General features: G+C 44.0%; 1 protein-coding gene across 1 annotated transcript in view; it reads left to right on the plus strand.

The window, feature by feature from the left end:
• LOC123017638 (trichohyalin-like) overlaps positions 1–1,189 on the plus strand; it is a 4,202-nt gene extending 3,013 nt beyond the window's left edge. The window contains 1 exon segment of the mRNA XM_044419124.1: positions 1–1,189. This exon segment is cut by the window's left edge and continues 100 nt beyond it. Coding sequence (XP_044275059.1) covers positions 1–1,189 — 1,189 coding nt within the window.
• Positions 1,190–18,681: the final 17,492 nt, after the last annotated feature.

Genomic DNA, 18,681 nt, shown 5'->3' on the forward strand with positions numbered 1-18,681 from the left:
GGAAAGAGACAATTACCAGCAGATCCTAAAAGAAATAGAGGTTGCTCAGAAGAAGGCCCTTGAGGAACAGGAGAGAGCCCAGAATGCTCTGGATGCTCTAGAAAATGCTCATCAACAAGCCCTGGAGGAACAGAAGATGGCTCAGATGGCAGCCATGGAAGAACAGCAAAAATCTCTAGAAGAAAAGAAGATGGCTGAGGCAGCCATGGAAGCACTGCTAAGGGCTCAGAGGCAGGTCCAAGAAGAACAGGAAAGGGCCGAGAAAAAAGCAATGAAAGAAAGAGAGAAAACTAAGCAGGCCCTTGAAGAATTAGCATTTGCTCAGAAGAAGGCTTTGGAGGACTTGCAGGCAGCTCAAAATAATGGCATGGAAGAAAACAAAAAAGCACAACAGAAAGCCTTAGAGGAACAAAGAAAAGCACAGCTCGCTATGGAAGAACTTGAGAGAGCAAAAAGTAGGGCCATAGAAGAGCAACAGAGAGCTAAGAAAATGCTTACTGAACTGGAGGAAACACGAAGAAAGGCCTTGGAGGAACAAGAAAGGGTTCAGAGAAAGGCATTAGATGAACAAATGAAAGCACATAATGCTATAGAGGAACTGGCAAAGGTTCAACGGGCAGCTTTGGAGGAACAAGAAAGAGCTCGGAAGATGGCTGTAGCAGAACAGCAGAGAGCTGAGATGATGCTTAAGGATCTGGAGGAAAAGCAGAAAAGGGCTCTGGAGGAACAGGAAAGAACACGGATGAAGGCACTTGAGCAGCAGAAGAGAGCTCATATTGCTGTAGATGAATTTGCAAGGGCTCAAAAGGCAGCTCTGGAGGAACAAGGAAGAGCTGAGAAGAAGGCCTTGGAGGAACAGAAGAGAGCACACAAAGCCATGGAAGAACTGGAGAGAGCAAAAAAGCAGGCCTTGGAAGAACTGGAAAGAGCAGAGAAGAATATAAATTTGACACAAATCCCGGAGCCTGTTTTTAAAAAGTTTAATGAGGCATGCCAGACAATACTGAAAATAAGTGCTAACGAACCAGGCATTGCTGACAAAAAAGAGCAGAGCATAGTTCATAAAACAATCTGTGTTGAGCAAGGGAAGACTTACCCAGACCTGGAAGAGATGGAAAACCCCCATTGTCAGATGATCACAGCGAATGACAAGAACTCACGCAAACACTCTGTCCTGGACTTTGAGTAAATTCCAGAATGCTGACCTTACGTGAGGGATAGAAAAGAGAGGAGCTGAACTAGAAGGCCATCTGGATGGAATTTTCTTCATGAAAGTAAAATTGGGAAGGAAGGAATAATAAGAGAAATGTTTCTATTTTTAAAGGGTTTTCCCATATCAAGAGTATTCCTCCTGCCCTTCCTTTTAGGATTAAAAGAGCTCTGCTTGCACAACACTGGCTCCTGGCACAGGTATTCTGAAACATACAGAGTGTTTTCTCAGCGTGTCATATGGATTGCCTCCAGGCGCACTCAGCGAACAGGAAAGCCAAGCAAAACCTTCACTTGTTGGCTGCTCCTCTGGCAATACAAATCAATAGTGACAAATCAATAGTGCCTGACCTCTCCCTCTGTGCACCCCAGTCCAAAATATCTAATAGATCCTTAGTCTTAGCAACTCAGGATTGGCTGGGGTTTTAAAGAGAAAATATTATTTTGTACCAAGGCTGCAGAACCACAAGTACGGAGCCCAAATCCAGCTCCCCCGAAGTCTAAATCTGGACTCTGGGGTTCTGTGGATCACCAAGATCCCTTTCTCCCCCCCCCCCCCCAGCCACTGATCTTTAGGTGGTGTCCCAGCTTTTGTGCAGTTTGCCCCCATTCTAAAAGGAAGCAGTGCTGCCCTTAAGTCTTTGTTACTTGCTGCAAGAGCTTTAAGCTAAAGTATGCTGGCCTTTTGGCCCGCCCGCTTTTGCCTTAAGTCCTTCTCAGCATTGGAAAGCAGTGCCTGCGAGCTTTGCTGAAGCAGAATTTCAAGTCATTGCACCCGAGATTTCAGCACTGAGCGATATTTTGAAATATTACAGATGTCTTTCCCGGGTCAAACGAGGAGAGTGTTTCAGCAGCACTGTTGTCAGAAAGATAGATGTAGACCGGAAAACAATATTTGGGGGGATTTGAATGAATAGTAAAATCAAAACATTGATAAATAAAAAGCCTGGCATTTGAGTACTTTCAAATATCATGCTGATTCCATCAATATTTCAAACATTTCTTCGTAAAATATTTGAAAAGAATGTGTTACATAGAAATCCTTTCATTCTAAATGAAGCCTATGGAAAACTAAGTCATCTCTTTCACTTCCTTTTCTCCTCAATCTGCATGAGATGAAAAAAAATGGTAAATACCTGATTAATTTCCCACTTATATTGAGAATGGTTTTCTGTGAAAAGAGAACATGTATTTTGAAGGAGGTGGAACAGTTATTCAGGTAGGGAGGTGAAGATCGGGCCAAAATCTGGCTCTCTTGCGCTCGCAGGACTTCTTTCCTATGCTCAGCCCTGGGCAGGAGGTGAGCCACACTGAGATAAAGTCCAGGTACACTCAGGAATACTAGCAGTTTATGTGCACAAAGTGCATAATGCTTTGCACAGAGTATGCAAAGCCTGCAAGTCAGATGTGTGGAAGCAGAACCCTGTGTGCGTAGCAAGCGCACAGGTGGTGTGTTTACAAGCAAGACCCCTGGACTTGCTTGGACTCACTTCCTGCTTGGATGCCCACACAAACACGAGGCACACTTGGGGTAGAAAGAAAGCAGACTGGAGCCTGGGGAGCTGAGCTGAGGAAATCCCATGGATTCCCACCCCTAAACTAGATTCCTCACGCATTGCTACTTCAGGGCAGGGTGGACCAGAGGAAGATCTCCAGATGTTTAAGATTTCAACTCCTAGAAGTCCCTGCCAGCATGGCCAATTGTCAGGAATGCTGGGAGTTGTAGCTTTATTTCATCATGTGGCCCACTTTTGGCACCAATATAAATGGGCCCCAGGGGTCAGCATTTCCAAAAATGCATGCAGAGTTCTCTGAAAGAGATGGACTTCAGCAAGATCTTTTTCCAAGGTGTCTGCAGACATTTTTAGAATATTGGCTCTTGAAGAAGACTGATCCAAGGGCAAAATGTGTAAGACTAAAGCAGAGTATCTTTCCAATATCCCAAAACGTCTCTTTATTGCATCAGGCATTTTGGCTGTTCTCCACTTCTGTTTTCCTTTCCACTGAAATTCCCCCAACCTCATCTGCCAGGGAGTCCCACTAAATTCAGCAGGTCATACTTCCAAGCAAACTTGCTTAGGATGGTGATTTTATTTTTTAAAACCATGTATAATAGCTAAGAACACAGTGAAGGAGCATTCTTGCATCTTGTACTAGAAGCATTCCACTACTCAACATAAAAGAAGCAAGTTTTCCAGTGGAGACTGGTGGCTTCCTTGGCAGCAGAGCTTTTATAAAGTAGCTATTAATGGAGCAGAGAACATCCCCACCCCCGCAAATAAGTTTGAGACTATGGCTGGCTCCTTAAAAGTTTGGAATAAAATCTGGAGCAAATATGTAGCCCCTCTGACATTAGAACCAACAGTATCCAGTGAAGAGTACTTCTACTTACGAGGTTTGCCAATTAACCAAGAAAAAAAATGGGCTGGCTTGCTCCTGTGTCTAAGAGTTTTTCAAAATGCAGAAATGCCAAGATGCAGTTGAAGCTTTTCAATGCATGGAGTTAAGCTTTACGCTCTCTGGTCACTGCTGCTCAGGCTACTGTTAAAGGGCCAGCTGCACAAGGTGGTTCAACAGTTGGCAACCCTATGGCAGGAAATAAAAGTGGGATTCCTGAGCTGAGTATCACTAAAGAAAAGGCCCCCTGCTAATGTGAAGGTTTAGAATCTGACACTAATGCAATGACTAAAGATTCTAAATTCCCTTTTCCCCACTATCACTGCTTGGTACCCTGTTTGGGATGCTAGAAGGAAAGAGCTGGATACAGTCTGATCATCAGAGTTAAATATCACTTTAATTATCGGAGTTAATTATCACTTAAATCCATTTCATTTAGACAAAAGAAGAGGGGTTGCTTTTTCTCCAGATTCCCTCTGAGTGTCAGCCTCATCCCAATACTCTGCTCCTAGTGACAGGAGTTGTGGAAGTGCAGAATATAATTGGAGCACTGCAAAATATAAAAAGAGGATATCCCCATCTCGAGTCAGACCCTGATCTCTTCATTTTCTCTCAGAGCGGGCTTTGCTAGCCAGCTCTCCCTGTCAATGCATCCCTTCCTTTTCAGGAATAGAAAGCAGACCTTTGTTCCCTTTTGTGCAGGAAAAGGGGGTGACAAGCACTGAGGAGGCCCCTCTAGTCCCTGCCGAGCCTCTCTCAGCTCAAGGGCTCCGTTCCATTCTGGAGAAGTTCTCAGGGCTGCATTCCTGAGGTGGGCACAGCCAAAGCTCTTCCTGCCAGTAAGGATGGCTGAGAAGAGGCATTTCAGCCTTGAAGAATGGGTGGGGGTGGGGGCCAAAGCCAGGAGAGCACCCTGGGGGCCTGCACCCACGTGGGCTCCCAGGCTGGAAGTTCTGCACCCATCCTCTAGGGAAAGGAGATGCATTTTCCATCTCCACTTACCAGCAAGGATCACCTATCATCGCAGGGTTTCCCCCCTTCTTTTCCTGAAATCTCAGCTGAACCAGGAAACAGAGGAAGCAGCAACCATCTTACCCAGCTGGATTAAAGAGCTTAAAATTAAGTACGTCTCATAGTCTGATCTTACGTGATACTGTGTATTTTCTCAATAATTAGACACTTGGGAGAACATTTTTCCTGTATGAGTATCTATGATTTATATGTTCCAGCTGCTATTCCTGGACAGAAACGGGCAACTCAGTGGTGTACAAACCTAAGGCACTCTGCTTATCAGCTAAAACATGAACGTTGAAAGACCTCTGTTTTTATAGTCCTGTGTCCAAAAATTGCCTCTAGGTGGCACTGTATTCCACTTGCTAGCATATGTGCAGGCCTAATCGTGCACCCTTCAGCTTCAGTATGATTTTGCAGAAGCAATTTTTATTTCAGCAACTATTAAAAGCAGCTTGGAGTAGCTGATTGTTATGAATGAGTTGATCTTTCCAGATGGCAGAATGGGGCGACTGTATCTCCTTTGCCTATGCTGTGGGTCCTCCTGAATCCAAGCTGAGCTTTCAGAGTGCATTCAACTTAGGGTGGCTGCGTGTCCTCTCTTACATTCCCAGAGAAGCACCCTTTGTTTGAAGGCATTTCCTGCATTTAGGCTGTCCAGTCCAAGTCTATTTTAAAGAGAAAGAGTCGGAAATGACTCTCATGTATGTTTTACACTGTTTTACACTGTATGATGAGATGTACTGCACTTTTCTTTAAGTTAAAATTATTTCTAACTTCATGCCTGTGTGTATAAATCAGCATATGCAAACCTGATGCAAACACCATCCTCTTTTGTCCTTTTTAAATATGTGTGTGTGTGTCTGTGTGTGTGTGTAGTTACACACACACACATATATAATCTTTCATAGTGATTCAGTAGTGGACATCTTATAAACCAGCCTTCCCCAACTTGGTGGCCTTCAAAGGCATTTGGGAGAGCCAGTGTGGTGTAGTGGTTAAGAGCGTGGGACTGGGACTCAGACGATCTGGGTTCTAGTCCCCACTCGGCCATGGAGCCAACTGGGTGACTCTGGGCCAGTCACAGACTCTCAGCCCAATCTACCTCACAGGGTTGTGGGGATAAGATAGAGGAGGAGATGTAAGCTGCCTTGAGCCCTTTGTAGGAAAAAGGCAGGATATAAATCAATCAATCAATCAATCAACTCCTAGAATTCCCATCCAGCAGGCCATTGACTGGAAATTTGGGCTATTGCAGTCCAAAGGCAGACGTTTGAAGAAGGCTGCTATAAACCATGTAGACTTGTCGATCTGATGCTCCAGTGTGCATATTCCTTTTCTAGGAGAAATGGCTGCTGCATCAGGATTTAAATCAGGAGTGGCTTTCCAGAGGTTTGGAGTGTAACTCCAATCAGCCCTTGCCAGCATGTCAATATCAAAGGATCATGGGAGTTGTAGGCTCAAATATCTGGAGGGCCACAAGTCGCCCACCTGTGAAAGTAACATGTAGTTTGGTCACAGGGGAGAAGGCAAACCTGCACAGAAGAGCATTCTAGAGGTGCACCACCATGGCTAGAGAGAGACACAGGAGAGAATTTAATATTTCATACCCACAATTTCTCCTCACTTTGCCCCCAATATTTTTCTGAATGTTATGTCAAACAGTCCCTAAACTTAATTTTGGAGACTTTTAAAACTTCCTTAATTTGAAGCCTTGAGTTCCAGTCAAGCGATTTCATCACTTTCCCCAGTCTTGCACAACTTCTGTTGTTATTGATGTTGTTGAAACGTTTCCCCTCATTGCTAAGCTGTTCTTATTCTGTGCAGTCCTCCTGTCCCCACAGAGTAGGCCTGCAGGATGCCTTAGTCTGTGCTGATTCCGGCCAACTTAAGAAGTTGAAATAGACAGGCGTGGGCAGTGTCTTCTGCTTGGCTGGAGTCACTCCCTGCAGGCTGCCCTGGGCATAAAGGTAATTCCCACGCTCCCAGTTGTCCATGAGAGTACAGAACTAGAAGGCCAGAAAGGGAGCCAGTGTCCGGACAGGCCTCCCATAATCAGTGCAAATGTTACAGACTTACGGATTGCTTACTCTTAATTCTGGAAGTGTGCCCTTATTTCCAGCATTGAGTGATTAAGGCAGCTGTGTTTCTAAATCATGAAAGGAGCCGCCACATTCGGATGTTCAAAGCTTTAGCCTTGACATAGAGAAGAGAAATTTTGCATTATATAAATGGAGTTACTTGCCATGGCTTTTTATTAAAGTTGCTATGTTGTGACCAGCTGTTTCTTCATTTGACCAGACTGTAAACACATGGTTAAAAAAAAAAAAAAGACTTGTGCAGTGTTTTGAGCTACTGTGGCTTCAATCCGTTGTCCTTTAACCACAGAGTAAGTCCCACTGCACTTAATGTAGCTTATATCTGTGTAGACACAATAAAATTTGCACTGTGGATGTTTCAGAAAGCAAATACCTACCATGTTTCCCCAAAAATAAGACCGGGTCTTATATTAATTTTTGCTCCAAAAGATGCATTAGGGCTTATTTTCAGGTCATGTCTTATTTTTTATTACAAAAGCCGTAAGATTCTTGCCCCGAGAGTCCTCCACGATGCCTTTCTTGTACTTGACAGAGTAGTTCTTTCTTTCTGCACCCATCTTGCATTTTGCATCCATGCATTAAGTACGTCCGTTACAACACACAATGTATTGACATTATTTGTGCGTTGTGTCTGTACTCTGATCGGCCATTCAGCAATAAGTCTCGCGTTCATCTCTTTACGTAGGCGTTTACCTCTCGTCCAAAGGCACCTGCTTCAGTATTTACAAATACTTAATTATAATGTATATTATTTATTTATTAATGTCAATAATAGTATTTATTTATATGTAATTCTATATTAACATTATAATTATAATTATTATTTTATAATTCAATGCATCTATCGTGTGTTGCAATGGACATACTACCATGTTTCCTTGTCCATCTGGCTGATGATCTTAACTGAGGCTTATTTTGGAGGTAGGGCTTATATTACAAGCAGCCTGAAAAAATCATGCTAGGGCTTATTTTCCGATTAGGTCTTATTTTCAGGGAAACACGGTAGCTTTCACCTGAAGCCTACCATAAATGGGTCAGACCTTGAGAATGCCTAACATCTAGGGCCATGATCCAACATATCCCCAGGAGAACCTATATCCACTGAGTAAGCCCAACCCATGGGCAGGAATAACTAACTCTTGTCAACGTCTAGCAACAATAGCATAAAGAGTGGTCACCCTGTAATGATACCATGTAGTTGCAACCCCCAGGGTTCTGCTAGACGTTCTGCTAGGGTTCTGTAAAGTACAACCCCAAAACCTGACCCCTTGATGGAAGGGAACACCTTATATAAAGAAACAGGTAAGCTACATAAAGCTGGCTTGGCTCATAATGGTTCCCGTTTAGTTCTGTTGAAGCACGTAAATGGAGAGCAGCAGGCTCATAGCCAGACAAATGTTCAGTGGGTAGCCCATGGCAGGGTCAGTGTATCTGCTTTGTGTGCCTCTGGAAGACTAAACTGTAAGCTATTTTAATTGTTTCTATTTATACACAAATAGTGGGAGCGGAGAAATCGTAGTGGGGACAACTCCATTCTGCCACACTCCACCCTGGCTATGGGCCTGGGCAGCAACATCTGAGACGTGGTTGGGAATGGGACGGTCCCCTTCCCATATTGCCTGCACCAACTTCATGGGGTGGTTGTCGTGAGGATAAAACAGAGCTGTGTAAACTGCCCTGGGATCATCACGAGAAGGAAAAGGTAAGATTTTAAAAAGTACAATTTAATAGGAAGGATTACAGCACAGACCTGGTTTAGGGTTATTATTTCCACAACGTGTTGATTAACTAATTAAAATGTATGCCCTGCCTCATCCCAAAATAAGGAGGTCAAGAAAGAAAATCAATATAAGATCCTATCAAAACAAGGTATTCAGTCAACTTAAATATGCTGGCCCACTGGCATAGTTTTATCCAGACTCCCAATCTTAGTGAAGTACCAGGGTGACAGAAAGCTAAGAATGCTAGACTAAGGCTGGGAAGATCTGAGCTCAAATCCTGATTCTGCCCCAATGCTCCCTGGGTATCCACATGCCAGTCACTGTCTTTTGTGGGGATGAATTGGGGGTCATGGGTTCAACATTATTTTTTATTATTATATTATTATAACATTTCTATGCTGAGCACCCTGGAGGCAGAACTTAAATACAATAAACGTGGCTCAAAATAGCCCAAACAGAGGCCAAGTGGCCAGAGTACATAGCATCTCAGTTCAAGCGTTCCACTGGAGAGAAGTATGTGCTTCTAATGAAAGAGAAATATGGATGGCATATGGCCTTCTCCCAGTGTTCCTCACATGAGTGGAAGCCTGAATACTGTGAAAGTTTCCCCAGATGTGTGGGGCACTTACAAGTATACCTACAAGACATACTTGTAGTTCCTGGGTCTTGGGCACCAAAATAAAATGTGAGATGATAAAACACAAAACCTTTAAAGGTTTAAAACACAATAAATCCAAAGTAAAACCAGATTAAAACCAGAGAGTCAGTGTGGTGTAGTGGTTAAGAGCATGGGACTGGGACTCAGAGGATGTGGGTTCTAGTCCCCACTCAGCCATGGAGCCAACTGGGTGATTTGGGCCAGTCACAGACTCTCAGCCCAACCTACCTCACAGGGTTGTTGTTGTGGGGATAAGATGGAGGAGGAGAATGATGTAAGCTGCCTTGAGCCCTTTGTAGGAAAAAGGCAGGATATAAATTGAAAAATAAATAAATAAATAAATAAAAACCAGCAGCAGTGTAAAGATGTAAAAACACAAAAGTGCATTTTAAAAACAATACTGAAGGACTAAAAAACCTAAGAAAAGTATAAGGTCTTTACCTGGGTCCAAAAAGCCAAGTTGTAGGCATCAGACAAGTCCCTCTAGGAAAGATATTTCACAACCAAATATCAAAGTCAAAAAGGCCCTTTCTTAAATACATATGGAACTGGCAAGCTCTTCTGTGCCTGTGACCTAGATCAAGCTTACATCTTCCTGAACAATTAAGGCTGCAATTCTAGACCTTTTCTACATGAGACACATATCATGTGCTTGTAATCCCCTGCTCCATTTATAAGCAGAACTTTCTGCAAGTTTTTTTTCCAGAACAGGGAAACAGAGTATTACAGTAAAACCTTGGATTGCGAGCATAATTCGTTCTGGAAACATGCTTGTAATCCAAAGCACTTCTATATCAAAGCGAATTTCCCCATAAGGTTCAATGTAAATAAGGTTGATCTGTTCCGTAACTTTGTTTTTAAAAACAAAAATTTGAAGCAGGTGTGCTCGGGGCGGGGGAAGATGGGCGCAATCGTGGGTGCACTCACGGGGGAGGCAGGTGTGATCACGGGCACGCTGGGGGTGAGACGGGCGCAATCGCAGGCGTTCTCTGGGGGCAGGCGGGCACGCTTGAAGGAGAGGCAGGTGCGATCACGGGCACGCTAGGGGTGGGGGGAGACGATGCTGTACTCACACCTGCAGCGAGAGAGAGAAGAACCAGCGCTCAGTGGTGACGTGATGCTCGGCGGGCGAAGCGCACGTAATACTCGTACTGCAAGACATCGCTCGTTTATCAAGTTCAAATTTAGAAAAACTTTTTTGCTCATCTTGCAAAACACTCGCAGACCAAGTAACTCACAACCCAAGGTTTTACTGCATTTCTGAAAGCAAAACAAAATGTTGCTTTCACATTTGTATTTATAGTATTCCGCTGTACCACAATGCCACCTAGAGGTTATGTTGTGGGAAACCAGAAATGATTCCCATGCCGTGCTTGCTTCTCAGTTCTGTCAGCAAAACAAATAAAGATGCACTAATTAACAGCCTTGTATTATATTGAAACTCACCTGAAAGTAAGTTTCCCTGAACTCAATGGGAATCGCTTCTAAGCAGAGATGCATACTTTGCACTGTAAGGCTCCAATCCTGTACACAGTTTCTTGGCAGTAAGCCTCACTGAACACAATGGAATTTACTTTCAAGTCAGCCTACGCAGGGGTACTCACGAATGCTATTGCTTGTTTTAGCAAGAAAACCTTCAGGGATGGGGTGGCATAGAAGTGGAATGAAATCAATAAATGAAAGATGACTCAAATATTTCCCTATGCTTTCTCTATTAGGCTGGAAGACTACTACCAGATGAACAAGCATGCCTTTATTAATCAGTCCCACCAATTAAAATGAATCAAAATGACCTCTGCCAGTTAATCAAGTGACACTTTAATTGATTGATCTTCTAATTAAACCAATTTGAACATGAAGGCCAAATAAAGCTTGCCGCAATAATTTCTATGATCATGATCGTGCATTAACATAGTCTGTTGGCATGAAAACTTGTATATTCTTCTACTCGAAAGGAGAAATATTATGTAAATCAAGCGTCGATGTTTCTTACAGGCTAATTGCTTCTACTAAGAAAGTCAGAGGAAGGGGAAATGAATATTGCATTTATCACTGGGGATTTAATTTCTGTCGGTGATCAACTTGACATCTGGAGATAAAGTTGTGATGAATGCAATACAACGCATAATGCAGCTGATTGCAAAAGATGTGGTCAAGACTCCACTGCTAGAGATCAGCTCAGAGGTTGCGGGAGCAGAATCAAGAACTAGAATGCAGTCACAGAAGATAATCCAGCCAGTGATTTCATGGTCCATCATCAGTGTTCCAGTTATTAGAGACTTGTGCTTTTACCTCATCAGCCAATTTCTTTATCTTCTTTGACAGTTTGCCATTATGTGTCCTGCTAGTTGGTGGTTAGAGAACAGTAAATGTCAAGAACAAGGACAACGTGTAATTTAAGACCCTTGTAGGTGCCGTGTAGTTAATTTTCCTGTGTTTCTCTCTACCATACTCAGTACAGCAGCAAAAGGTTGCATGGTAGGTTTATAACTTGCATAACTTCAGAATCAGTGTAGAATTAAATTCAAATTAAATCAGAATTTAGTTCAAGCAGGAATTTAATTTCCCCGGGTGAGTTACGTTCCATAGAATGTATTGAAAGATTGAGATTCCACATGACATCTTGGGGTGGGTGGTGTCCTCAGAAGGAGCTTTCAGAACACGAGTGGCTTCCTTTGCACTTCTGTAGTCAGAACCTTTGTGGAAATGCAATTGGCTCTGCATGTCCGGAAGCTCTTCTGTGTGGCCCAGAACAGTGCAGCCGACAGTCCTGCTAAAGGTACCCAGCAATGTGCCATAATGTGGGTTGCTGAAAGACCGTGCAGGCTCCAGGTTTGGGAGGGCCCCAGGCAAGGACCATTTAATGGCCCCCCCTCCCTCAGTGAGCTTGTCTTCTCACCAGCATTGCCACTGATAAGGATAATATTGAAAAATAATCACATGCAGTTTGAATTCTTGGGGGGATTAAGGACTGCCATCATCCCTAATGGCACAGCTAATTGGAGCATTATCGAATCTGAGGGTGAATGTTAGCCTGTGATTTAGTCTGAACCAAGATACCCAAATATTTCTGGCATTGCTGAACTTCCCCCAGAATCTACAACCGGTTCCAGGACAATTCCTGTCTTCCCTCCTGATCAGCCAGCAAGCTGAATCCAAGTACAGGCAAGACCATGGTTCAGTGGCAGAGCCCCCGCTTTGCACATAGAAGGTCCTGGGTCTGATACTCACCATCTCTAAGTGGGGCAGGAAAAACCTTGGCCAGCAACTCTGCAGAGCCACTGCTGGTGGAGTAGCCATCCTGGGTGGCAGTCCTGAGGTATCCATGATGGGGAACCTATTTTGAGGATGGGGTTTAGGGTTCAGCTCCATGCATATCTCCTTTAAAGTTCACACGAAACCCCAGGGTCCTCACCTTCCACTGGCACGCTGCCCGTCTGTGTCAGCAATACTGGCTAGATAGGAGGGATGTTCTGACTCAGGATAAGGCCACTTCCTATGATCTGATCTTCCTAGAAACATTTTTCTTGGTTTCCTTGAATTAAGACCACATACAGATTGTTTTGTCTGGAACTAACCCAACTTTAAAAAAAAAACAACAACCCTCCAGCCATATCATCTCATCCTTAGGCAAATTCATTGTTCTGTGTCTTTCCACCCCCTTGCCATGAGTAACAACACATTCAAGAAAACCACTGCACAATGGATGGCTTTTCTGCACAATGAAAACATGCAGAGCAAAAAAGACAGTCATTCACCAAGCAAACAATTAGAGCAGGCATGGTTTCCAACTGTCTGCTATTGAAAAGAATTCAGACTGTTTAGCAGCTGTGGTTATTCCTAACTTCTGCCCTAACCATTCAGTGTGGTTCCAGAAAGGCCTTGTGCAGCCATTCAGCGTGCCTTCCTGAGGTGCAAACCTGCAGTCCCACTGCGCTGTCTGGATGGCCAGAGGGTGAGTGCCCAGAGGAGGGGCTTCCTATCGGAAGTGTTACCCCTCTGCCCTCACAACTGCTGTGCTTCTTTGCACACCAGCTGAGGCTCTGAAGATGGAAGGTCAAGCCTGGAACTGGTGCTGTCGGGAGTAGTGAGGCTCTCTTGGGATATTTATTTGTTTATTTAAAACTTCTATACCAACCCATCACTGATGTCTCGGGACAGTTTACAACAAATTAATACAATAAAATAAAAATAAGAGTAACAGTTGTACAGCATCCAATGTTAAAATAAAACCACAAAATAAAACAGGTTGACAATTAAAATACTGGGAGAATGAAAAGGTTTTTGCCTGACGCCAAAAGGAAAGTAGCAAGTAATACAAGGGATCCCAGTGGCCTCCTAGCCTGCCTCTTCCTTGTGATCAGGAGTAAAATGCTTAGTCAGCTGAAACTGGTTGTCGAACTGTTTTGGACTGTAGGGGAAGTACTAAGGCCATTCTTGCCTCCATGCTGTTTCCTCCTTCCAGTGGACTTTCATAATCTTAGTCTGGAGGGCTGTTTGTGGCCACACTGGATGGCACTGCCCAGGGGTCATTTTCTAATACAACAGAAGAAGTGGTGGGAAAACATGAATGAGTTGGAAGTAGAAGATGGTAGCATTTAGATCTACCTCCCTAAAAATTCTGTGTCTCAGGTACAGCAACACCACCATAGAAGCCTTGTCCAACAGCACTTTGATTTGGGAAATGTTGACACTTCTGTTTCTTATTTTCATATTCTTATTATTTAACCAGGCCTTCCACAAGGTCTCTTTTTTCTTTTCTGCATAGAATCAGTTATGATTACCCTTTTTTTTTCTTTATTCAACCTAAGGCCGGTCTGATCTTAGTAAATCGCTCCATGTGAAGTGTCATGGAGGAAGTTGTGTCTGACCTGGCTGAAGGCTGAAGGTTGCTGCATCCCAGCGGCAAGTGACACAAATGTGGGTGGTTGGAAAATGTGAAGTTGTGCTCACAAAAATTGCCATGGGAAAGCAGTGGCCGTATATCCAGGGATGCAGGGGTCAGATGCTACTTCCTGCTTGGAGCTGGAATGGGCCTTGGGCAGCTCTTTGTAGTGTCATGAACATCTGCACTGGCCCCTAGTCTCTTCCAAGGCCATTGCACGCCTGAAGTTTATTTTTTCTGTATCACCTTTAAATAAAATCTGCTAGCAATGACAGCATTTACTCTAAGCCCTTGGAGACACCCCATATGGGAACTTCTCCCTCTTTTGCTTTACCTTCCTTCTTTTCCATTGTTAAATTATTTTCTTCTCCATGAGGCACTTCACCTTCCCTCACCTTAACTCCCCCTCCCCACTTGGGTCAGGGTTTCTAGTCCTCCCTGATTTCAGAGCATTTGTAAATAGCTATTTCATTCCCTACTTTGGAGGGTAAAGCCTTGCCTTCATCCTTTTAAAAATAATAATTTGTACATTAGGAGATAATCTCTGTGCACTACAACAATCATATTTGTGTCAATGAGTTTCTAGCAGGTCATTAAAACTTTACTGTTATATAAATTATTGGCACATATAGAGCCATGTGCCTGTGCATTTGTCCTAAATATTGAGGAGAAAATGAAAAATGATCAACTTAAACCTAGTGAAAAGTTAATAACTCTGGTTAAAAAGGAAATACAGCAACCAACGGATTTGACAGGATATAGTAAAGTACAAATCATATCAAATTATACAAAGTTAAGGATGTTTCAGTGGAGCTCAAGGCCAAGATCATCCACACTATTCTATTCTTGATCACTATGCATGGGTGTGAAAGTGAAAGTGGGACACCGAAGAAAGCTGACAGGAAGATTTTTTTAAATTGTGTTAGAAATATGGTGCTGGAGGAGAAATTTGTGAATACCCAGGACTGACGGCAAGTCAAACAAGTGGATCCTAGAGGAAATCAAGCCAAAACTCTGTTGTCCTTTGGACACATCGTGAGAAGGCAAGACTTAGTGAAGAAGGCAATAACACTAGGAAAAGTCAAAGGCAGGAGGAGGAGGAGGAGGAGGAGGAGGAGGAGGAGGAGGAGGAGGAGGAGGAGGAGCAAGTTGAATTGATTTCTTAAAGGATGCCACTTGAGTTAACAAGAGCTGAGCAGCACTGTCAAGGACAGGATATTTGTATGTATGTATGTCTGAGTTTTATATCCCCCCTTTTCCCCTATGAACTCGTGGCTTACATAATTCTCCTCCTGCTGCTCAATCTTATTCCCACAACATCCCTGTGAGGTGGGTTGGGCTAAGAGTCTGTGCTTGGCCCAAAGTCACCCAGTGGACCCCACGGCTGGGCAGAGATTAGAACAAAGGTCTCCTGAGTCCCAGTCCTGTACTCTTAACCACTACACCACACTACATTTTGGAGGGCAGTCATTCAAAGGGTCACCATAAGTCAGAGATGACTTGATGGCACATAGGAAAAACTGCTCACAAATGAGAGATTAAATGAAAACCACCCCAAATATGGTCTCTAGTGTGCAATATACAAAAGTAGTCCATCAGAATAGACTGTCTCTGAGCACCAGTAGAAGGTGGAGCACATTAAAGAGAAGACTAACATATCGGCTGTACTAGTACCAAGCCTATGTATACATAACATCCTAAAAATATTACCAGCTACCACTAGGTGGCAGTGCACTTCTAAAAGCTGACTGCACAGCTTGGCTACATCAAGAAAACATGTCTGAGACTCACCCATGACAGGGAGAGAAAAGCAAGATAAGATCAAGATAGAAATCATAGTTTACTGGAAACTTATGTTCCATTGCTGTACAAACTTGCTACTCCTGTCTCCAGCCAGTCAATATTGTCTCCATCATGCTTAGAAAAATGAAACATTAACCTGCTCTCTCTCTCTCTCTCCTTTGGTTTGCAGGAAAATAAAATTCTCATGGTAATATGATAGACCAGTTCTGATCATAGGCTATGCATATGGCAGGTTGGAAAGAAAATGTGCTGCTTTATTGCTCTTTTTCATATCACCAGGCAAACATCCAAATGCTGAACATGTGGCCTCACTTTGCTCACGAGGGCAGCATTTTCATGCCAAGCATTTAGGAGATTAACTACAGCATGAGTATGTATGTATGTATGTGTGCTTATGAAGAGAGGCTCAGACCATGATTTCCCCCTCATAGGTCTGCTCCAAGAAGTGTCAAGGTTTCTTTCTTCTCAAAATTAGCGCATAAGAAAGTTGTGGTGTAGGATCAAGTTCTCAGCCAGGCCTGGGCCAACCTTTGGGGGGAGGGCCGCACTGGTGGCTGGGGAATACACAGAGGGCTGACGGATGGGTGGTACAGCTGGGGCAGGCCATTGGTGGGTGGGGCCAGGATAGATGGGGGCATCAACGCATGCTACCCCTCCCACCCACTGCCGTGCACTCTCCACACACACACTCCGTCCAAACCAGGGCTGACGTCACGGGTAGGCATGATCCAGCAACTGAGGGCCCCCATTCCAGCAGCGGCCCATGGCAACAGCCTCCTGGAATTGCGCTTTCCCTTCATCACTGCAACCTCCGTGTCCACCTGCCTCTCAGTGTGGCCGAGTTCATGATGGCAAAGAGAAGGGGCGCCAAGAGATGTTGTTGCCGATTAAACAAGTGGTCGCAGTGAGGAGGTGGATCCACGGAGGAAGGAGTCCTGTGAGGGTGTATAGCCCAAGGGACCTCAAAGATCTGGGGGTGGCAAAGCAATGCACAAACCTCCTTTCACACAAAAGACACACGGTCTCCTCTTCCAGTGACCCTCCGGCCTCAGTGAGCCTGATGCTGAATCGCTGGGGCCAAGCAGGAGAAGGCCTCTGCCCTCCAGCCTGCCCGCAATCCTGATGAGCACCAGGACATCACTCTTTTCCCTGCTGCCCAGCCAATGGCCAGTCATGCCTGGCTGCCAAGTCCGTAGCCAATCTGCTGGATGGCACGGAAATGTGGGGGGGGGGGGCTCTGCAGACACAAGAGGTCCGCCTCTGCCCAGGCTTTTGTAGAGCCCCCTCTCTTGAAGCCACTTGCTTAAGGGTCCAGTGTGCTCTGAGGCTGGTGCAGAAAGCCTCTGAACTTGGAGGCACCTCTACATCCAAGGCATGTGTGCACCGCCACAATTCCTCACCCTCTGCGTTTGTTCCAGATGCCCGTTTGCAGTCACTGGGATTCAGTGCCCAGGAGGGGGAGCGTAGGCAGCAAGGGGGCCATCTGGAACTGAAGTGTGTCTTCAGTCAAGCCTTGTTCCCTTCCCACCACTAAGGATGATTTATTGTTGTTAAAGATGTGTTGTTATGGATGAATGCATGATTCTAGCCCTAATGGTTGTGAAGATAATGCTACAGTGTGTGGCAACAACTTGGTGAGATTTAAAATCAAAATACTTGGGGTCAGCACTTCACTGCCCTGCATAGCCTCTTGCTTCTGACAGAGACTAGGAGCTGCAGAATAAATTATGGACAAATTCTGCAAATTTTCTCAATACAGGGAGATCTTTTTTTAAAGCAGAGTTCTGGTTATTTTACACTTCCTTCAGTATCTCCGAAAAACATTTATGTTTTGGTGGCATGCAAATTTATCTAAGATAGTTAAAAGCCAAACAATGACTCAGCTAAACCTGAGTCATTAAATCTTTTAATGAGTAGATAGCTCCATTTCTTAGCCAATCCACTCACATTGAAATGGTTGCTACAGGATACCAGTCAACCTTCTCTTCTGGAATTTGACTTGACATTTATATGGTGTCCAGATTTATCACGACCCACTCATTTCTACACATTTCCCAAATGCTTCTCAACAAAGAAACAAATGCAGATGTCTGGCAGCAAATAAGATGTGTGCTTCATTCTTGATCAAACAGTCACAGACAATGTGTATTTAAAAGAGAGAGATTCAAGGACTGTGGCAAGGAAGATTTGAATCATGTGTGTCAGAAGTTAGTGGGGTGGACATTTCAATGTGCCATCTGTCTTCCCTGGGCCAAGGCAACCAACGACAATGCCAAGGACAGATGGAAAGCACAGAGTTCAGAACAAAATGTTTTTCTGAGAAGCCCACTCAGACCTTGCTTCTGGAAACAGAGGTGTCATCCCTGCACCCATACAAAGAGGACGAATCCAGATACAATTTTCTGGAGAAAATTGCCCCTCTTCTTGCTAACACGAAATCCTTCAAGGTGGTTAAAATGGCAAAGGGATGGCAAAGAGCTTCAAAAGGGCATCTCCAGATGGGGGAACTGGAATTAAAATGGCACAGGTGGGTTGGTGCGAGGAAATATAAAACAATGCACATTGCTGCAAAATCATCATCATCATCATCATCATCATCATCATCATCATCATCTTCCTAGATTCTCACATGCATTAATCATCTATTTACTGTAGTATGATGATGCTTTTTAGACTGTGATGCTTTTTCTGAGTTATTACCCACTCAGAGAACTACACTGGGACTCCATGAGGACCAAATTTGGTCATGCCTGCAGTTCTCCACCTCTGCTAAAATTATGACGTCTGGATCAATCCTTTATCAGAAATAATGTTGCAAGGAGTTTTGTCAAGCCAAATCTCCAGTCCCAGTAAAGCTCTCACTACTCATCTTTTTGTTATGAAACCAGAATATTTATT

The sequence above is a fragment of the Varanus komodoensis genome, unplaced genomic scaffold, assembly GCF_004798865.1.
Source record: "Varanus komodoensis strain SLA01 unplaced genomic scaffold, ASM479886v1 scaffold10, whole genome shotgun sequence".
Lineage (NCBI taxonomy): Eukaryota > Metazoa > Chordata > Lepidosauria > Squamata > Varanidae > Varanus > Varanus komodoensis.